Raw genomic sequence first — 21,496 nt, forward strand, 5'->3', positions numbered from 1 at the left:
CAGGGAGGGAGAGCAGAAGGATGAACTGATGTTAAACAAACAAGATCACTTCAGGTGGGGGTAAGTGCTATGAAGAAGATAAAACATGGTGATGTTGTAAAGGGCCGTTTAACTTCTTTGAGCCTCAGTTTCCTCATTTACAGCTTGGAGATAAGACCACAGATCATGTGTGAGTTTTAAAAATTAAACAAAAGATCCTGGTGGAAGTTCTCTGTCTGCAGTAGAGGTAAAGGGCCATCATCATTGTTGGTCACATCTCAGCCCTTAGAGCCATAAAAACATATCTTTATTTGGTCACATGGACATTTAGAGCTTTATGTGCTTTTTGTTAAATACGCCTCTTGCATTCCTTCCTTTCTGCCATTGCCGAGACTCCCCTCTGTTGTATTGCTTTCTGCTCCATTTCTACCTATATAATTCTGCTTTGTATCAGTATTACACCAGGGATTGTTTTTTGCCCATCTTTATATATCTTGCAGCATGTGGAGCAGTGACCTACACACAGTAAGTGTGTAATAAATAAATGAGTTGGTATGGAACAGAGAGAAAGGGCATAGAGCTCAGAATGAGGGGAATTTTGATGGTGGGAGAGGGTAAGAAAGACTTCATGGAGGCTATGGGGCAGGAATGCACATAAAACGTTGGCTGGCAATTAGGAGCCGGGGGAATGACAGGTGCAGATCAATGGCAGGGACTCAGCATACACAGGAGGGGAGGAAGTACTGAATGACGTGGAGAACACAGGAGCCAGGACAACCAGTCTGATCCCAATTTGGTCATTTGCTGATGAGGTCTTTGACAGATCGCTTAAGCTCTCTAGACATAGTCTCTCAACTGAAAAGTAGAGATAATAATACCACTTACATCCTAGGATTGTTTTGTAAATGAAATGAGATAACATACAGGAAATCCTCTATCCCAGCACCTGGCACACAGGAATCATTCCATTAGTAAAAGTGTTACCGAATGATTGTGGTCTTGGCCTTTTGAGTACCATGGATGCTGTTTCCCTCATTGTAAAGTGAGACAAGTGAAGGCACGGTCAAGGTCACAGGTCTAGTCCCTCTGGAGACAAGGACTGTTAACATCACTGTTTTCCAAGTTAGAGAGTGTACGCCAAGCCAGCAAGTGTCCCCAACAGGGACCAGTCCAGTGAGGGGAGAGATTACTGCAAATGAATCATTTGTGCTGGAAAAATAATCCTGGACATATAATGTCACCATAGGATGGTAAAACTAATTGCTTCACTTAACTGAAACATTACATTTCCTATTCATGGGATGTTTTTTTAAGGGGTGGAAAGGAAATGTTTTGTAGAAGATTTACAACCTTATATCTAGTGGGATTTCTTCATACTGCAAGAAGTTTATGCAAAACAGATGCCTGAGGAGCAGGACCTGCGTCCACCTGTGGATTTGGTGGTTATGTTTCTCTTTCCTCACTCCTCCAGTTCTTGCAGACAACCTGAAATCCAACCCTGGAATTAAGTGGCAGTATTTCAGTTCGGAAGAAGGAATTTTCACTGTTTTCCCAGCACACAAGTTCCGGTGTAAGGGCACCTATGAGCATCGCAGTAGGTATGTTGCCTTGCTTGCTAAAGTTTTCCATTGTGACTTAAGACTGATCTCTATGAAATACAGACTACTCATTTCCACACACAGCTCTGCCTCTAAGTTGAGGATTCAGAAACTTGTACTTGTTCTAAAACAATTTCACCATTTCATATACATGGATGTAGAAATGCTAGGGAAGGATAAATGGCAAAGCCCAGAGCTTTTCCAGAACTATCTAACAAGCCAAACAGAGTCTTTACTAATGAAATGAAATTGTGTGAAGCACCTAGAGTATTTTGAGCTGCAGACATCTTTGTTGAAACATACATGCTGGTATGTTCTCTATAGTGCAGGCCTAGAACATAACTTTATGATGTATCAGAGTAGAGTTTGTGATTCTCAACTTCTCCGCCTCTATGATGTTGTGATTGACCATATTTTTGAAATTTACATGCAGATTTCAACTACTAGAAGTTTTAAGTTTGTCCAGAAAGCACTAGATTAAAGATCACTAAAATCCTGCTTTTCTCACAGAAATAACTTGAGATTGTACCACATAGCCAGAAGGGCAGTAATGGTGAGATAATTTGTATGACAAGACTCATCAATTTACAGAAACCCCTAGGCAAAGACACTTTCCTTTTGAATCCTGACAGTTTCTCAACTGCAGTGTCAAATGTTTGATGCCAGAACAGCTGGAGCTAGTGTAAGGTGCCCACTTTTCATGCCATTTTCTGGAGTCTAAATGAACAGTCACTTCGGCTTCCTTTCATCTTTAAATTGTATCTAGGATTTTTCCCCCAGGCAAATACTACTTTTGTGCTTTTCTTAAAAGACGTTTTTATTGTTTGTGTGGTTTCTGTCGTTCCCTCCCTAGACATTCTGATGAAGACTCAGGTGTCTCAGAGACTAGACCAGAAGTCATGACCTTAGCTTCTAGTCTGGCTCATCTCAGGAGAACCATGAACCACCTAATTCTCATTTGCTTCTAGGAAGATAGATTAGATGGCATGCTACTTTTAAACAAAGCACCTATAGGGGACAGTCCAAAGGGGAAAAGCAGGCCCAGACGACTTGGGAGGTTTTCTCGTATCTCTACCCTAAATCTGCCTTAAATCAACCCTCTATCGTATCTTCCCTTGGCTGAATGATCCATACTTTTCTCCTCATAGAATGCAATTCCCATGTCTTTCCTCGTCCTAACTGCTTTCCTCTGATGCCTTTGCAAATTATCTACATGTCTTGGAAAGGAGGAGTGGGTTTCAGAGCATAGCAACACGAGAACGGAACCCGTGGATATCGATCATGCTGTGAGGACTGCCTCCCAGTTTGTACATTCAACATTACTATTTATCCAATTAAAGCAGTCACAACTTAGTGTGACAATGCTGAACCATATCCTACTTTTCATTTATGCAAGTTGAGTTGGAACAAAGTGTGTCATTTTAAAGAAAATCCTCTCACCTAGCGTTGAGGACCTAAAATATTAAATATTTGACCTAGTTGTCAGTGTTGGGATGGTCAGGTTTTCCTTCTTTTCTGTTCCACGGTTCAATTCTATAGCCACCTTCCTGTATTCTTTTTATCCCATTTCCCCACGGGCTCAATGGTATTTACTAGTGAAAATATAGTGGTATTTTCGTATTAATGCAGGACTTTTGGCTTGAGCACAATTAGTGTAAACTTGGACAGATTTTGAGGTTTTTTGGTACTTTGCCTACATTTCTTAATTTGTGCCCAGGCTTTTGTGACTCAGCTGGCATCTAACATTTCACAGAAAAATCTGGTGTTTTAGGGGTGTCAATAAAGGAGAGAATTCTCTTGTGGCTGATTTGCTTTCTTAAAATCCCCCTAATTTGTTCCAGCTTTAAAGTTGTGAATAGAGACCTCATTAAACCTCTTCTCACAGACCTTCCTGCACTGCATATTAGCAGAAGGCTGCTTTGATAGGAGGTATTTCTCCTTTGTGGCTCCATCCCCGCCCCACTTTTTCTTAATGTTGGCAAACAAAAACCTGGCAAGAAGAGTGGCTATCACAGGCTTGGACAAATTTTGATGGCACAGTTTTAAATGCTCTGATAAGGGGCCTTTTGGTGGCTGACCTGTGTGAATTGTTTCAGTACAGAAAGGGAAGGGCCTCTTAACAGGAGCCTTTGTATGGGAAGAGGGAAACCTGTTATTCAAAACTGCTGAGCATGCTCACAGGTTGCAAGCTGTCTTACTTCTAGCAAAGGCCCATTCTATAAGTGTGCAAAGGAAGATCCAGCTGGCAAGTGGACCTTTTTCTCCCTCTTGGCTTGTGTCTGCAGCATAAGGGGCCACCACTTCCATTTCCTGTAGGAGAATGGGTATCAGTGGGCAGCATCAGCATGCAGAAGTGACAGAGCTGACTTTTGAGTTTGCTTCTTAAAAACCTCTCCCAGTTGCTTTAATCTTTAGAAGGCATAGATTACCAGTCCCTGTTCTGCACACACACGGTTGTCTTGAGTTGTTTTCAATGCATGGTTTCTCCTCCCACACTATCTCTCTATTCCTGGAAGAACACATAGACACCAGCATACCCACATATCTCTAATGTTCACAGCGGTGCTAAGTTGATGCCTTTGACTTACACTATGACTGATCCCAGAGCGCTTCTCCCCACTATAGGCCCATCTACGTCTCTACAGTCCGGCCGCAATCAAAGCACATAGTAGTGATCCTGGACCATGGGGCTTCAGTCACCGATACCCAGCTTCAGATCGCCAAGGATGCTGCTCAGGTCATCCTCAGCGCCATTGACGAGCATGATAAGGTGACCCTTGTCCCAGTGACCCCTATGGAGTGGGGTCCCCTTTGAATGCCTTTTTTAAATTATTGTTTTGTGGTCTGTATTTTAAATCCCATCTTTAAAATGACTTTGAGAAAAGAGAGTGGTTTATTTTTTATTCTAATATTTGAGGAAGCTGCCACCAGTCGAAAAGTCATTTTATAACTGTCACTGCCACCAGGCAGTTAAGGTTTCTAATTAGCCGTGACTTTCACACTGGAAGTTATACTAAGGAGGGGAAGGGTAGGGAAAGAGGGTGTTGGTGGATGGCTGAACGTTATCTCAAGATTGCTGGGAACTAAGAGAGAAGGGAAGGCTGCTGCTAGAGCTTTATTAATCTTCAGGACACCTCTGAGATAGGTACACAACAGCTAAGGATAATCTATCACCCGTGGACATTTTCTGCTTCATCATGTGACTTTTTCCAACTCCAGAAGTTTTACTTACTAACCCAGTTGCTTAAAACACACACCCTACACCCCTACCCTCACTCACCCCCACCTTCAGTTTGAAAATCAAGATGGTTAGTTGTTGCTAAGATTTTTCTCTGTATTAAGTAGTTTTTTGTTGCTTTTTTTAATGTTGCATATGAACACAGTACTGCTACTTTATCTTGGAGCAAAAACCAAACTCTAGAGTTTGCCCTGCCCCTTACCAATCCTTACTAATCCTTTTCAAATTCAGTAGGTGGATGCCTCCAGGCATTTATTTTTAAACTCTCAAAAACTGTTCTGTAGGCTTCTCTCTAAATGGGAAGATAACATGTTTTTTTCCTTCCCTGCAGATTTCTGTGTTGACTGTGGCAGACACCGTCAGGACTTGCTCACTAGACCAATGCTATAAGACCTTCCTGTCTCCAGCCACCAGTGAGACGAAAAGGAAAATGTCCACCTTTGTTAGCAGCGTCAAGCCTTTGGATAGTCCTACTCAGCACGCAGTGGGATTTCAAAAGGCATTTCAGCTGATTCGAAGCACAAACAATAACACAAAATTCCAAGCAAGTATGTTCATTTTCCCAGAGCACTTATCAGCATAATAGATAAAGATGACAATAGGAATGTATTATAAATTGATCACACAACTATGTTTAGAGGGATTTTTTAAAAATTGATTTGGCGTAAAATTTTCACATGTTGTCTTCATGGTCATTTAATACTAGAATCTTACTAGATTTTCTTATCTTTTCCAATCAAAGGTGGTCAGTCTGCATGATTTCTTGACTCCCAGAGCCCCCTCTTCCCGCCCCTTTATCAAGCACATATCCCCATTTATTTCCCAAGGGAATATCCACCTCCTTTTTAATGCAAAGTGTCAGCTCTGTCTCCTCGATGACTGCTATGCGCATGTGCATGTGAGGGGCAGCAGGAATTCTTGCCTTGATCCTTCCTTCTCTAACCAGCTGTCATTTAGATGAGCCCTTCAAATGTACAAAGGCACTCTAATTTAATTTTCATGTATTAAAGAAAAACTGGAATTAAGATGCATGCTGAAGTAAAGGAAAGGAGGATGTTTGAAATGGGACTCATGCTTTGAAACTGTTAAACAGAATCTATTTCATTTTCCCTTTTATATTTGAAAATTTGTTTGTAGTTTTTCTCTTTTTTTGAAAACATTAATCTATCTTATTGAGATAAATTTAAACAATACAATTTCAAGCTCTTCAATGTGTCTGCATTTAAGCTAAGACAGCACTGATAAATGCAAAGCATAGTGCTGGGCACATAATGGGCCCTTGAGAGAAGGAAGCTACTGTAATTATTGCAACTAATGGTGGTAGATGGCGTATTAGTTTTGTTTCTGCATAACCACAAACTTAGCAGTTTTAAACAACATACATTTAATTATCTTATTATCTTAAAGTTTCCATGGATTGGGAGTCCAGGTATCTTAATTAGTTCCTCTGTTTAGGGTCTCCCAGAGCTGCAGTCAGGGAGTCAGCCAGGGCTATGGTCTCACCTGAGGTTCAGCGTCCTCTTCTGACCTTATGCGTTTGTTGGCAGAGTTCATTTCCTTGCAACTGTAAAACTCATATCAGTTTGCTTCCTCAAGGCCAGTAGGAAAGCATCTCTTCTGCTTCAAGTTCCTGGCTTTAGGGAAGTCTTGAATTCTCTCTTAACAGGATCATCCGATTAGATTAAACCCACTCTTTTTATTTAACCAGGCCACTCTGCCTTGCTAAGGACCTTAATTACATGCAAAATCCATCCATCTTTGCCAGATATGTGGCGCAATCACAGGAGTGAATTCCCGTCACCCTTCCCATATTCTGTTGGTTAGAAGCAAGTTACAGGTTACTCCCACATTCAAGCGCAGAGGATTATTCAAGGGTATGGGTCATTTGGATTATTTTAGAATTTTGTCTACCAGCACTGGCAAGCTCCAGCTATCCACAGGTGAATATTGTGGAACAGCTGAGTATAAAGTTGCCATGATTCAATAAGATCAGTGGACAAGACTAACTCTCAAGTATTCAGGGCAGATTGGCTAGTTTGTCAATGCCACTTACCTATCAGCACTCACTGAAGTGCTCTTTCTACTTGATTCTTCAATCCTCAAATCATCATTAGAGTTTATGTCGTCTTGATTATAACGCTGTTTACATAATGGAGAAAAATGTTAGTTTAGCAGTTGTAAACTCAGATGCCTGCGGTGGCCAGGAAGTGAATGTGAGTCCAACAAGCAGGGGTCAGGTAATGAGGATTAGCTGGAGAACATAGAAGGCAAGAAAGCACATGCTTCATCAACAGGGCACCTCCTCCTCTGTTCAGTCTATTGTTGCTGTACAGGAATGCCTGCCCAGTGTTGCCAGATCTTCTGTTTCAAGAGAAGCCAAAAATCTGGATTTTTATGTGAAATCCCTTGATTTTCAAATGTTGACATTTGTTTCAGCTTTAAAACTGTGAATAGAGACCTCATTAAAACTCTTCTCACAGATCTTCCTGCACCACACATTAGCAGAAAGCTGATTTGATGGAAGACATTTCTCTTCTGGGCTTTTCTGGGTTTTTTTTTTTCTTTTCTTTTTGTTGGCAAACAAAAACATGGCAAGAGGAGTGACCCTTAGAGACTTGGACAAATTTTGATGGCATGATTTTCTAAATGCTCAGAGGAGCCTATTTTAGACCAATGTTTTTAAGGTTTCGCCCACCAGCCTCTAGTTTACAGCTTCTACTGGCAGTTCAGAGAAAAAAGGACCTAAATTAGTTTGCATAAAGAAATACTTCAAGAATTAGCATTGTCCAGTTTATTAAGGAGAGGTTTTAGGGTGCTTTCAAGCAGTGTAGCCTCATAGTTAAGTAGTGGGTTGGAATTTTCCTAACCTTGTGAACTTGTCTAAATTATTTGATCTCTCCGGGTCTGGTTTCCTCATCTGTAAATTGGGGGGGAGAATAAGATCCAGAATTCTGTCATAACTATTTAATAAATATTAGCTGTGGTTATTATGATATTCACTTTCCTATAAGACTTCTAGCTCCAACTAACCTAAAGCAGTTACCCTAGATGTCCTAAGTCACCTCAAAGCCCAAGACTGGCAGCCATGGCAACAGCATAGTGAGGGGTCTGTATACTCTTCCTCACACTGTACGTCCCACTTCTCTTCACTTGACAGACAATTACTGAGCATCTACTGTGTATCTGGTGCTGTTTTAGGTGTCATGGGGTGAAGTTATTCAAATGAGAAAGACCTGCCCTTAAGATTGTTGTAAGGGTTAGTTTGTGCATGAAGGTAAGGTGTCTGCCCCACACGAGTAGCCATATAAACAGAAGCTACACATCATAAATCATTCTAGGTTTGCACTGGTTTGCTTTTTATCGACCAGAAAACCTGAAATTTTATCCAGTGCTGACTCTTTTTCTGTCTCATGGTAGATCTGTAACTGACAATATTAACACTTTTGATTGTTCTGAGTTTGTTTCGGGTGTGATTGGTTGGAGGATCATGTTATAACAGAAGGAATAAGATGGTTAGGTGTAGGGATCTAATGACATGGGCAGATTCCAAATTTGTTATTCTCCCTTCTTTGATATTGACTCTAGGACATGTTGGTGACTTAGAGAAAGACATCTTTTGCATTGTTTTCCAGTTATATGCTGCAACTTTGCTCTGCCCCAAGTCCCTCTAGTTACGCATCCCTAACATAGCTCATCACAAGGTTTAAAATTCCTCTAGCTAGGGAGGGAATGTCCTGATGAGTAAAAAAATAAATCAGACCAAATTTGACAGATCTTCATAACTAAGAATGAAAAAATAACTCAGTGTTTCTTGAGGATAAGGTGGGATGGAGTTAGAGGCTGGGCAGAGCCAATGAAGACTTACAGAGTGTGTGTTTTAGTTTTGGGATGCAAAGAAAATGAACTTGACTGCTAAAGAAGCCTGAGGGCTGCAGGACTTCTGACTTTCCAAACAGGGGCCCATGCCTTAAAAACAGCTCTCGGTGACAGTGTGTTTTATCCACAATCTTAAGGCTAAGTAAGAAAACCCAATGGGTTCTTTTTTAGGTCAGTCCAGGTGTGTCCAGGAGTTTATCACACATGGTACTTTGCCATGGGGAGATGACTTGTCTCATACTGTAGATCAGCTTCATAGTATATTTGTATTCCCCCTCACTAGGGGTCAACCAGTTTTTGGTTTTTGTTTATATTGGTCTGAAACTTAGCCAAGATGTTTATGGTTCTAATAAAATAATTTACAGGACTACATTTACAACATTGGAAAAATATCGACAACTGGTTCAAGACAGGAATATTCCCACAATTTATGTGGTTTTTTTGTTTGTTTTTGCATCAACATTCACTTCCTAATCTCTGGTAACTACACAGTGAAAATTAAATTTGCAGTTCATGTTCATTAGAGAATTATTCAAGCATCAAAATTGACTTTAAGACTTGCTTATATATTATGTTAGTAGTAAATCAGAGGAATTGTGAATGCATTTATTTCTTTGAGCCAAATTTTATTAAACTCAGTTCTGTTATCTACAACACTGATACAAAATAAATTGACTATTCAATTCTGTATAATAAAAAATACTTCAACATCTAAAATAAATTTACAAAGTGAAGGAAATTCATCATTAGGGTAATTTTTAAAGGGTAATTATAATCATTATCTATTGCTGCATAACCAATGACCCCAACACTCAGTGGCTTAAAACAATAAACGTTTATCGTCTCATACTTTCTGTGAGTCAGGAATCTGGGCACAGCATAGCTGAGTGCCTCTGGCTCAAGGTGTCTTCTGAGGTTGCAGTCAGACTGTTGGCCAGGGCTGCAGTCATCACAAAGTTCAACTGGGGGAGGATCCACTTCCAATCTCACTCATGTGGTTGCTGGCAGGGTTTTCAGTTCTGAGGTCCTCTCTTTCTTGACTCTCCAGAGAACAGTTCACAACATGCCAGCCAAGCTTCCCTCCATGAGAAAGCACCCTCAGTAGAAACTGCTGTCTTTTTGTAACCGAATCTCAGTCTTGATGTTTCATCATCTTTGTTCCATTCACTGTAAGTCAGTAAATGCAGCCCACACTCAAAGGGAGGCATCTACACAAAGACGTGAACATCTGGAGGTGGGATCATTGGGGGACTGTCTTGGAGCTTGCCTGCCACCATTGCTATAAAGCAACCTCAATTAACTGACGAGAGGAGGAACCTGAAGAAATAAGTGTATAACGTATTACATAAATATTTTCTTAATAAAAGATTCTTCTATGAGGATGTCCTAAAAATATATGAGTATATTGAATCAAAGAATCTCAGAAAGAAAATGTATAAGTTCGGCTCTGTTACTTTCCTCCATTTATTTAAGTGGTCATTCAGGCTCTGCTTATACATCTCTAGCGGTAGGAAATGCATCACTTTTACTTTACTGTCAAATCCACTTGACAGTTCATCCCACTGAGCTAAAATTACTTCTTGATAATTCTGCCCATCAGCAGTATTTGGAAAGTAGTCTTAATCTAAAGTCTTAAGTACTACTTCAGATCAACTTAGAAGGGTTTTGTTTGTGTTTTGTGTCTGTGTGTGCGTTGAGGTTTCTTTCTTTTCGCTTTTACCCTCTTTTTGCCATCACCCTTTTGCTTACACTCTTTACTTAAATGAGCCAGTTAGTCCTCACAGCAACCCTATGAAGTCAGCACTGTCATCACCCCCATTTTATGGACAAGGGAATTTAGGTGTACAGAAGATAAGAAATGTGCCAAAAGTACCCAGACATAGCTCACAAATAGCAGACCTGGGTTCTGAACACAAGTGACTGTCTCCTCTGTCCATGTTTTTACTGCTCTATTACACTGATGATGTATGTAAAATGGAAATGTACCTAGAGATATTTAGGGTAGGTACCAATGAGCTTACATATCTAAAGAGCCCCAGAAGAACCACCATTTTAAAGCCTAGTCCCCCAAAACAACACCTAGTGTTGTTCATGGTGATGATCCTGTGTCACTGAAGAAAGGAGAAATCGCGTTGTAAATCCTCCATGTCAGAATCAGGAGAGGTTTCCATTCTCTTCTCTGCCTGGAGGGCCAGGATGGAAGAGAAGCAGAGGTGGGAGGGGGCAGTGAAAGCCACAGCATCAGATGGGAAGGAGTAGGGATGTTGGGCCCAGTGGGTCATCAGCTTTTAGGGAGGTCCAGGGGAAACCGAAAGGAACCTGAATTGCTGCCGTTAGCCAGAATCTACATGGTGCATTCAATTGGTATGTTTTTGTTTAGGTACAGACATGGTCATCATTTACCTGTCAGCTGGCATTACATCAAAGGACTCTTCAGAAGAAGATAAAAAGGCAACTCTCCGTGTCATCAATGAAGAAAATAGCTTTCTAAACAACTCTGTAATGATTCTCACCTATGCCCTCATGAACGGTAGGTAATGTTTTGAGATTTCTCTTTCAGATGAAAGTTCCCTCTAAGTGTATGCTGCCTTAAAAAAAAAAAAAAAAAGAAAGAAAGAAAGAATCATAATAGTGTGCTTTGATGGAGGCTATCAGAAAAGACAACCCAGCAGCTCTTCCTCCACCTAATGTTGGTAATCAGGGCATGACAGAATGTCCCTCTCTCTCATTTCTCTCTGTCCAGTCACCTCATTTCTAAAATTTCTCTGCTTATGTGGTCTTGCAGAGGGTTTTGTACAGCTACCATTTTTTTCAGTTCTCCTTCATGTTCTAGGATTATCTAAGGTTTTGATACTACATGGAGGTTTTTAACTTATCTCGTTGGTTTAAGCTGCAGGAAGCCAAAGCACTGACCTAGATTCTTCTGTGTAACGAAGACTGTGAATACCACATTACCCTGCAGAATCGCCACCTGAAGCCTCTTCTGCCACTCTCTCCACCCCAGCTTCCTTAGCTGTAAAATGGAGATAAGAATTATCAGCTTTGCAGGGTTGTAGTGAGGATTAGCCTGAAGGTACAGTAAACACCCAGGACCGTACCTGGCACTTGCTAGGTACTCATTGAAATGGACTGTGTTGCTGTTAAATGACAGTATGTGAAAGGATTTAGTAAATTGTCAAAATTGAAGAAATACTGCATTTTTTCCCTTCAGCTATCCACCCTGTCCTCCAGTCTGAGTACAGCCCAGCGTCCCAGCCTCTGTGTGGAGTCGTGTGTCTCCTAGCTGCTAATACATTGCTTTCCTCTCACAGCCTCTGCTTCAGGCCCCTTGCCCTTGGTATTCAAGATGGCCATCTTCTCTTGTGTTTGAGGCCATGTCTTGATCCAGCAGCCTTTCCCACCTACGATGTTTATTTCTCTTCTCCAATTTCAAATTTCCATGCAAAGCCATGTGATTTTAGGACACTGGTTCTCATATTTTAATGTCCTGAGGATTACTTGAGGAATGGTTTTAAAATGCAGATTCCCAGACACTGCCCTCAGATTCTTTTTCAGATCCCCTTAGGAGGGGTCCAGGAATCCATGTTTTGGCCAAAGTGATTTTCTTTTTTCCAAATGCTTTATGGACCATACCTGAAAGAACACAGGCTCTGATGTCCAGCAGTCCTGAGCTGCTATCTGCATTTACTATCCGTGTGGCTTATGGCAAGTTACTTCATCTCTTTAGGCCTCAGTTTTATCTGTGAAATGAGAATGATAAAGTCTACTGCATAAAGTGTTGTGACAGTAAATTGACAAAATATGATATGTATTTAAAGTTCTTGACATAGCATCTGGTCAATAACAGGTCTTCAAAACCACTTGAAGGAGGGAATGAAAGATTACATGGTTTCCTGTCAGCACTGCTCAGAGGTGGAGGACACCTCTGCTGTGCAGGCCAGCTCTCTGTCCAGTGCTCTGTGTCCCCAGCGTGTCGTGCTCACTTCTGCCCGGCATGCTCCCTTTACACTATAGTGAGGTACCCACATATTATCCTCTCTATTCCTTCTCCCTACACTTACCACATGGATATGAGCTTCTCAGACAGGAATGTGTCTTGCTCTTTTTTGTATTCAGAGTGCTTAGAACAGGACTGAGCACTGCTGAGGTAGGAGAGGTGGCCTCTTCTTGTCTGGGCACATACCCTTCAGTGTCATCTCTGGTGGCTTGGTGCCCTTTTCTCCTATGGTTTAGCTTTTTTCACTCATGAGAGGAAGGAAGAAGAGAGGAAGGAAGGAAAATAAAATTTGAGTACCTACAGTGTACAACATGGTGTGCTGTGTTATAGAAAGTCCCTGTGTTCAAGAAGCTTTTAATCCAGTGAGGAAGGTACATAGACCAGAAAGATTAAAGAGGCCCAAAAGGAAGTATTCACTTCTTTTTCATTAGAATTGAAGGTCTGCCCAGGCAGATACTGAGTGAAAAAGTGTCCTTGCTGTCACCCATGCCTTTACTGGTCCTAAATCCTCCCACTGGAAGCTCTTGTACATTTGTTGTGCCCCTGATAATTCCACACTTTAAAACCTCTAGTTACGTCCAGCTGATCATCCTTATCTCTTCTCTTTCTCCCTTTAACCTATCTAGACCTACATCCTCATGGCCAGTTTTCTCTCTCTCCTCTCCTCCTCTCTCAGAAGGACATTTCTGAGTATTGTTCACTAGGGTAGACACATTCCCTTACCATATCAGTCAGGGTTCAAATAGGGAAGCAGAACCACTGTGACAATTTTGGAATTAAGAATTTATTTTCAGAATTGGAATGTACGTAATTGTGGGAGAAACTGGAAAAGTAAAGGTCCAGAAAGGGTTGCTGATAATTCAGAGAAAGTTTAGTAACCAAGTCAGAGCTTGCAGGGAAGTCTGGAAGCTAGAAACATGGAAGACCACTTGGGAGGTCTGGTGTAGAAGTCCTGGAAGGTTGTTAGCTTTTCGTTGTTCTGGCCCTGTGCATGCTTGGGGAAGCATCTAGAACATGCCTGGGATTGCTGGTGCTGAGCAAGCTGGCACAGTTGGGAAAGGGACCGAATGCAGATCAGAGAAGAATGAGACAAGAATGGGACACTCTAGTTCCTTTGTGTCTTTCTCTCACCACCTCTTACCTCCCAAATATTGCATTACTTCACTTTTGGCACCTTTGATCTGGAAGCATACAGGAGAGGGGATTTGGGGAAACATTTTTTAGCATGACCGCTTTGGCAATAGACAATCCAGCATACTTACCACTCTGCCACCCTATTGCCCCTACTGCCACCCCTGCATGACATTTCATCATGGAGTAACACAGAATACCCAATCCTTGATAACCTTCCATCCTACACTGCTCTTCTTTGCCTACTACATATTCTTGTTTGTCACTCTTCGTTTACATTTTGAGAGAGCCAAATAGTATGTGATGAGGAAAGGAATGTATTTATTGCCTGAGTTATCATTTCACCTCTGCGAGCTCCTCAAGGGTTAAAGGTCAAGGATCGATCAGGTCTTTTGTGTCATCTATTACTGTGGAGCATATCCCTCACTGCTGTCCTAGCTCTATGCCAAGCAAAGAGAACAATAATCTGATTCCGACTTAATTGGCCCAGGTATTTTTTTCCTTTTCTTTAGCATTGCATGAGTGGAGTAAAATCCAGGCTTATTTAAATACAATGTTTTAAGAAAGAAATTATATCCATTAAATTCTCCCATGACTTTAAAAATGGACTTTCCATGCTAGAAATATACACACTCCCTATGTAGAAATGATGAAGACACATATGGTAGGTGAACCATGAAAGCTTCAGATTCTTTTTAATGACTGAGCAGTTCATGGTTTGCTATTGAAATCTTCAAGAACATGAGGCAAAACCTTTTTAAAGCACAATGGTATAATCTCAGTTGTGGCTGAAATCATTTGAGTTTGTTTACAGTGGTACCCATATGTGATCAGTTACTAATCCTTTTGACTCTGTTCCAACAATACAAACTAAAAAAAAAAGGTTTATTAAATTTATTTTTGTTATAGATTACAGATGTTACAGAACAATACATCCCAGTATGCCTAAATCTTTTACAAAGTTTTTAAAACCCTTTAAATATAAAAAATGTACATTAAATAAATCAAATTTAGTGTTACCTTTAACAATATCAAGCATGGAAATATTTGTAATTAAAATGAGCTTAAAGAAATCAGGTTTAGAGTCATCACTAAATGCAGTCCATAATACTTTCATTTAGTTGCATGAAACTTTGGCAAGTGTTTTTGCAGGGGAAGCGGTAAGGAATGAAATGTTAAACCTCTGTCCTCTAAAACTCCTACAACCTCATCTACTGCTTTAAATTAGATGCAGGCTTGTTAATCATTACTTTTGCCTTCAAATATTAAATACAGAAAAAGAATTTAAGTGTTATAATTAAACTTTTTGAGAAGAATACATCCTCACTGAATGGGGTTCCTTTATTCACTCATGTGTTTTTTATCATTGCCTTTTGAAGAATGTCTTTGCCCTCTTGACTATTTAAGGGAAGACTACTCCTCAGGCTATTGTTCCTCAGCAAAAACGGGTTATTTGTGTCCTGAGTCCACATTGTCTCTACAAAGACCCCTTTGGCATTTCAAGACCTCATCTATGCCCATAGTAGATAGAAATGACAAGATATTTTATGGATGTAAACCATTTTGCTTTCTGTGATCTTCCCTTGGCTTTCAATTCCAGATGGGGTGACTGGTTTGAAAGAGCTGGCATTTCTGAGAGATCTGGCTGAGCAGAATTCTGGGAAGTATGGTGTGCCAGACCGTACAGCCTTGCCCGTGATTAAAGGCAGCATGATGGTGCTGAACCAGTTAAGTAACCTGGAGACCACAGTCGGCAGGTTCTACACAAACCTCCCTAACCGGATGATTGACGAAGCTGTTTTTAGCCTTCCTTTCTCTGATGAGATGGGAGATGGTGAGTTTGGAGAAAACTTCCTACTAATGGGAGGGGTAAAGAAAATGGAACATAGGGTTGCCTCTGGATCATAGGGTTGCATAGGCCCATGCTGTCTGTCCTGGAGCACTGTATTCTAGAACAGACATCCCCAGCCCTATTTCTAATTGCCCTTGACTCAGAAGACATAATAGGCATATCTTCTGGGGAGGCTTCATAAGGATTCCCCAATATCCAAAAGTTAGTGAATTGGGACTAAAGTGTAGCTTTGAATTGCAAGTGGTAAGGACTTAGAAATCGATTTGGCCTCAAATTCAAGGCAGCATGGCATAGTCAAACACAGGCTTGGCATTGGGTGGGCTCTCAAATCCCACTCTTCCATTTAAGTTGTTGGCTTTTTTAAGTTATTTAATCTCATTAATTCTCCATTTGGTCATCTATAAAATAGGGTAATAAATCCTTCAGGTTATTAGGATTGGATAATATAATAAGACTTATTAGTAACTAGTATACCACTCAATTATAATTACTGCTCTCATGGTATTTTTTAAATTTATTATTTCACCTTTGTTGTTATCATTATTATTATTACTATTGTCATCATCATCTTGATGCCATATATAGAGTGATGTTGGGTAAAGTGCTTATTAACCTTCACATGATTTAATTTCCTGACCTATAAAATGGGAACTATGTTATTTTCCTTGAGGCAATTGTGAAGATTAAAAGCAGTCACATATGTAAAGCATCTAGAACTGCAAGAGAACCTGACCAACAGTATATTCTAGTAAAAATACAATGTTTTTCATTTCCTCCTCCGTATTCTTACTTATCCTTTTCCCCACCTCCTTTCCTCCTTCCTTCTTTGACAGAGAAGATTAAATAGGGGGCTAATTACTAGCCAGAAAGACACTATCACCATTTGAGATCTTATTTTTATGTTTGGTTAACCAAGAACTCTCACAAACATAGATATTCAGAGAAAACTCATGTATAAAAAATAACAGGCCTATAGAGAATGTATTTTCTAGGAACTAGGTATTTGTCCTAGAATAATAATAATAATGAAGAATTCTTCTGTCCCTGGAATTATTAGGTGACACATCCTCAATGACATGAGGACTTGAATCTGAGAAAACCCACGTTTACATGGCTCTAATTCAAAACCTCCACAGATTACAATATCAGTTACTGAAAGTATTTCTTTTAAAAAGCAAATCTATGTGCTTTAGGTGAAAATAGAGAGAGTGTTTGAGGATTTTGTCAGTGTAGCAAGAGCTTAGCATACTTTATTTGCCACAGTGGGATCAAGAGTCTCTGTCCAAGTTGATAATTGAAAAGTGAGATTGTATTTCTTTTTAAAGACTTTGTTCTCAACATATCCAGAGGAGAATAGAAATTTGACATGAGTATGTGTCTCAGTCACAGAATATTTGTGTTGTACTTTACTGATCTATGAAAATGACTTTAATCTTAGACTAAAGCCCAGGGGGATGTGGCGTGCAGTTTGTGACCTCTGTCTCCATGCCAGTCCTCACAGCACACTACTCCACCACTTACACCATTCATCCAGGAAGACCTGGGCATAAACCTCCTCCAAAATGCATTCTTAAAACCTTCTTAAATACCTGTTATTTTTTAATGTTTTAAAACAGATAGATAAATAGCATTCTAAATGTGAACTGCTTTGAGAATGCTTTTGAAATTATATAGACATCCTTTGCATCACTTTTCAATCTTTTTTAGTGTTGTGTCCACTTCTGTCTACCAGGTGATGCACTTAGTTGACATTTTCGACTGTGGCAGATCAATTGTACTTCAAATGGACATCATACATGATTCTCTGTGCGGAAGCCCATCCTTTGCAGAAATCTGCAAGAGGATACAAATCCCTTTTGTGGATGTTTCTAGAAGAATGGCTTTTTCTGATATGCTACTAAGGCATGAACATACCATTAAATGGAAGAAAATACGAGATCAAGATGGAGAGAAATGATCTTTTTTCTAGAGTTTTATTTAGAGTGTAGGGTTATAGAATTGTTAGGAATTGTAGAGATCATTTTGTCTCCATGGCACAACTTACCCCACCCACAGTGAGGCCAGGAGGAAGCCCAGGTGCCCTGATGCTCAGGGCCATTCGGTGACCCACCATGCGTGCTCTCTGCATCTGTACATTCTTTTCCTGTGTGCTTTTCCCTTTCTCTAATTATCCTATTGTTTTTGTGTGGTTTATGAGCTAAATATGGTTTTTATATTTTTGAACGGTTATTTAAAAAAAAAAAAAAAGAAAAGAAACAAAAAAGAATGTGCGCCAGGGACTGTATGGCCCATAAAGCCTAAAATATTTAGTTTGGGAACTCCTGGCCTAAGTGACTAGAAATACATTCCTTTGGAAACCTAATTTCTCCTTCAGCTACTCAAAGTTCTGTGTAGTCAGATTTTGTACCTTTTTAGTTTTTTTTCCCTTTTCTTCCCATTTTTTGAAAGGATGCTTGAGGCATAATAATAATATCTTTTAAGCATTTTTTAAAAATCTATTATCTCTTTTGATTTAATGTCTCCTAGAAATCAGTAAAGCAGTTTCTACTATCCTTTAAACACATATGTAAACCAAAGCTCAGGGAGGTTTCATCCAATGTCACATGTACAGTACAAAAGGGGTACAGCTGGACTAGAACTCAGACTTTCAGATTCCTTGTCCAATGGTCTTTCAAGTTCAGCGGAATTTTCCCACTTCAAGAGATAAAACGGTATATTTAGTGCTGCTCTTTTTTTGCACTTATGTAAAATGTCGTCTTTTTAGATGAAAAAGTAGTAGAAAATGTATAAATTGCCTCTACTTAAATTTACTGCCACATCTGAACCACCAAAGGAGGTAACTCACTTATGCTGTCTGCAAAGGCAGTGGTTCGTTACTTGATCACACAGGTAATCTCTTCCCAGCAAAACTGAAATGACTGATAGTAGCCTTCACAATTCACTAGGGCACAGCTCCAGCCTTTATCTATTGCCTTCTCTGTTATCCTTTTCTGTTTGTTTTTAACCCATAGGTTTGATAATGACTGTGAGTAAACCCTGTTATTTTGGAAACCTGCTTCTGGGAATTGTAGGTGTGGACGTGAATCTGGCTTACATTCTTGAAGATGTGACGTATTACCAAGACTCTTTGGCTTCTTATACTTTTCTCATTGATGACAAAGGTAATCTGTTAAAAGTTAACCATAAGAAAGAATGGTTTCTTTAGCCACCTAAAGAAAATAATCTGTAGGTATTCTGATATTGTACAACAGATAAAGTGGGAAAATGATAGTATTTAAGGAAAAGCAATGTAACTAGGACTGCTCATTTGTGGTGGAACACCATAAAGATGACAGAAAATCTATAAATTATGCATTTGTTTCTATGTTTTGTTGATGGGTAGGGGGCAGTTATTTGTAACATCAGGAAAGAAGATTTGAGGATTGAATGAAACGTACAATGTCATCCTTTGGATCATTTTTTTCTGTATTGTTAGCTTTTAATTTACTGGCATTGAGGTTTATGTGGTAGATTAGAACATTTTATAAAACAAAAGCCAAAAACCAGAACCTCCAAAATATTCTTGATTAGACAGATATTTGATAATTTAAGACATCTTTCTCCACTTCAGTAGTTTTATGCAGGTATGCATAAAACAGGTTCAGTTTTTATTGGACAGGTGAGTTACATCCTGAGAAGCTAAGTACTGGGCAGCCATCCCAGAGCATGCCACATTTCAAACCAGTGATGGGCACTTTTATTAGAATCAGTACTTCCTACAACATGCCTTTTACAGCATGCATTTTGCTTTCTTATTTCAGGGTATACGCTTATGCATCCATCTCTTACCAGGCCATATCTACTGTCAGAGCCCCCACTTCATACTGACATCATACACTATGAAAATATCCCAAAATTTGAGTTGGTTCGGCAAAATATCCTAAGGTAAGGAAAAGGTGAGGGTAATAGTATTTTTTTCTCTGAGAATGAGATCCATTGAGGTCAAATATGAATGTTTATTACAGGGTATATAACAAGTATATAAATTATTTTAGTGTTATCAAAAGTATACTCAGTCATGTTTCCATAAGGATGGTAGCCAAGATTTTGCTTACATCATAATGGACAAGGTCTCTCAGAACTATTATTTGGGGGTAATGTCTTGTAAATCTGATTCTATGTTCGCATTGACTTTAATTGTAAAATCAGATATATGTTATCTCATTTTAAAAAAATAATCCCATTATACTAAATTGAAAATGTTGGCAAGATAAACAGTTAAGTTGAGGACCAGCTCTACTGCATTTGCCAAAAAATAGCTTGGCAAAGTAGCGTTCATTCCAAGTTAACAGCTCAATCTTGTACAATGCTTTCTCTTAAAATAAAAACAGATTGAATTTTTTCCAACCATGATACATTATTTTGGCAGATGGTAACCTATAGAGAAAAGGGTCTCTGTGCTCATTGGATGAAAATTAATTACTGAGTGATTTGAGACAAGTTAGTCTCTGGAAAGAATTAGAATTGGGGGACAGGGATAAAGAGTAAGGAATGTTTTTAATGCATAGCTGACATAATGCTTTTCCGAAATTGAAAATCTCACATTATCTCCTTCGAAAGTGATGAGCTTCATTGCTATTCAAAATCAGGAGGTGTTCGTTGACTCACAGTTTCTTCCTTGCCTTTAATTAAGTGCTTAATTTTATCTTTTGCCTGAAGTATTTAATTCTGTTTGCCAATGCAGCCTCCCTCTGGGCAGCCAGATTATCGCAGTCCCTGTGAACTCATCCCTGTCTTGGCACATAAACAAGCTGAGAGAAACTGGAAAGGAGGCCTACAATGTTAGCTACGCCTGGAAGATGGTGAGTAAGTGAGAGGAAGTCGCATTTGTCTGAAGAGCTACAGGGTACAGTGCTCTCCTTCATGCAGGAATTCTAGGGCACTTAGGTCTGATAATGTGACGAATCAGTTTTTAAAGTAATTGGAAAGGGAAGACATTCCACAGATATTATAAGACAATTTTTTTCCTTTTTTGTTGATAAAACCAATAATCATTCATGATGAGTAAATCAAACCATATGAAAGAATATAAAGAAGAAAGTAAACTATGCCTTTCCCTTCCTCGTATTTTTGACCTCCCGTTCCCCACAAATAACCACTTTGATCAATTTCCAAAAAACTTTAATATACGTACAGCCGCATATAGTCAGCCCTCCATATCCATGGGTTTCATATCCATAGGTTCAACCAACCATGGATTTAAAATATTCGGGAGAAAAAACAAACAATGAAAAATAAAAGTATAACAATAAAAGTAATACAAATTAGAAAATAATACAATATAACAACTATTTACATAGTATTTACATCTTGTTAGGTATTATAAGTGTAAGTAATCTAGAGATGATTTAAAGTATAGGGGAGGATGTGTGTAGGTTACATGCAAATAGTACACCATGTTATATCAGGGACCTGAGCATCCTCGGATTTTGGTGTCCTAGGGGGTGTCGTGGAACCAATCCCCCATGTATACCAAGAGACAACTCTATGTATTTGTGTGTGTGTGTGTGTGTGTGTGTGTGTGTACATATACATGTATGCATGCCTTTAATGACTATTTAGTATAGCATTGTATACATTAATTTGTATACCAATTTCTTCAAACAGTCCCCTATTATTACACATTTAGATTATATCCAGTTAGTTATTGTTTAAACTCAGAAGTGAAAGTTGGGTATGAAAAAGGAGATATGAAAGCATAAATGCCCTCTGACACTCTCCAAGGAAAGGAAACTTTTGGATTAGAACTTGGACTGTTCATATTCAACACAGCAGACAGACAATTT

General features: G+C 39.4%; 1 protein-coding gene across 1 annotated transcript in view; it reads left to right on the plus strand.

Moving 5' to 3' along the window:
- The window catches only part of CACHD1 (cache domain containing 1), a 202,500-nt gene that overhangs the window by 147,903 nt on the left and 33,101 nt on the right, over positions 1 to 21,496 (plus strand). The window contains exons 5-12 of the mRNA XM_063106536.1: positions 1,451 to 1,577; positions 4,203 to 4,347; positions 5,147 to 5,363; positions 11,072 to 11,221; positions 15,420 to 15,653; positions 18,683 to 18,832; positions 19,472 to 19,595; positions 20,395 to 20,512. Coding sequence (XP_062962606.1) covers positions 1,451 to 1,577; positions 4,203 to 4,347; positions 5,147 to 5,363; positions 11,072 to 11,221; positions 15,420 to 15,653; positions 18,683 to 18,832; positions 19,472 to 19,595; positions 20,395 to 20,512 — 1,265 coding nt within the window. The remainder of the gene's footprint in view (positions 1 to 1,450; positions 1,578 to 4,202; positions 4,348 to 5,146; positions 5,364 to 11,071; positions 11,222 to 15,419; positions 15,654 to 18,682; positions 18,833 to 19,471; positions 19,596 to 20,394; positions 20,513 to 21,496) is intronic.

Source organism: Cynocephalus volans, chromosome 8 (assembly GCF_027409185.1).
Source record: "Cynocephalus volans isolate mCynVol1 chromosome 8, mCynVol1.pri, whole genome shotgun sequence".
In the NCBI taxonomy this organism is placed as follows: Eukaryota; Metazoa; Chordata; class Mammalia; order Dermoptera; family Cynocephalidae; genus Cynocephalus; species Cynocephalus volans.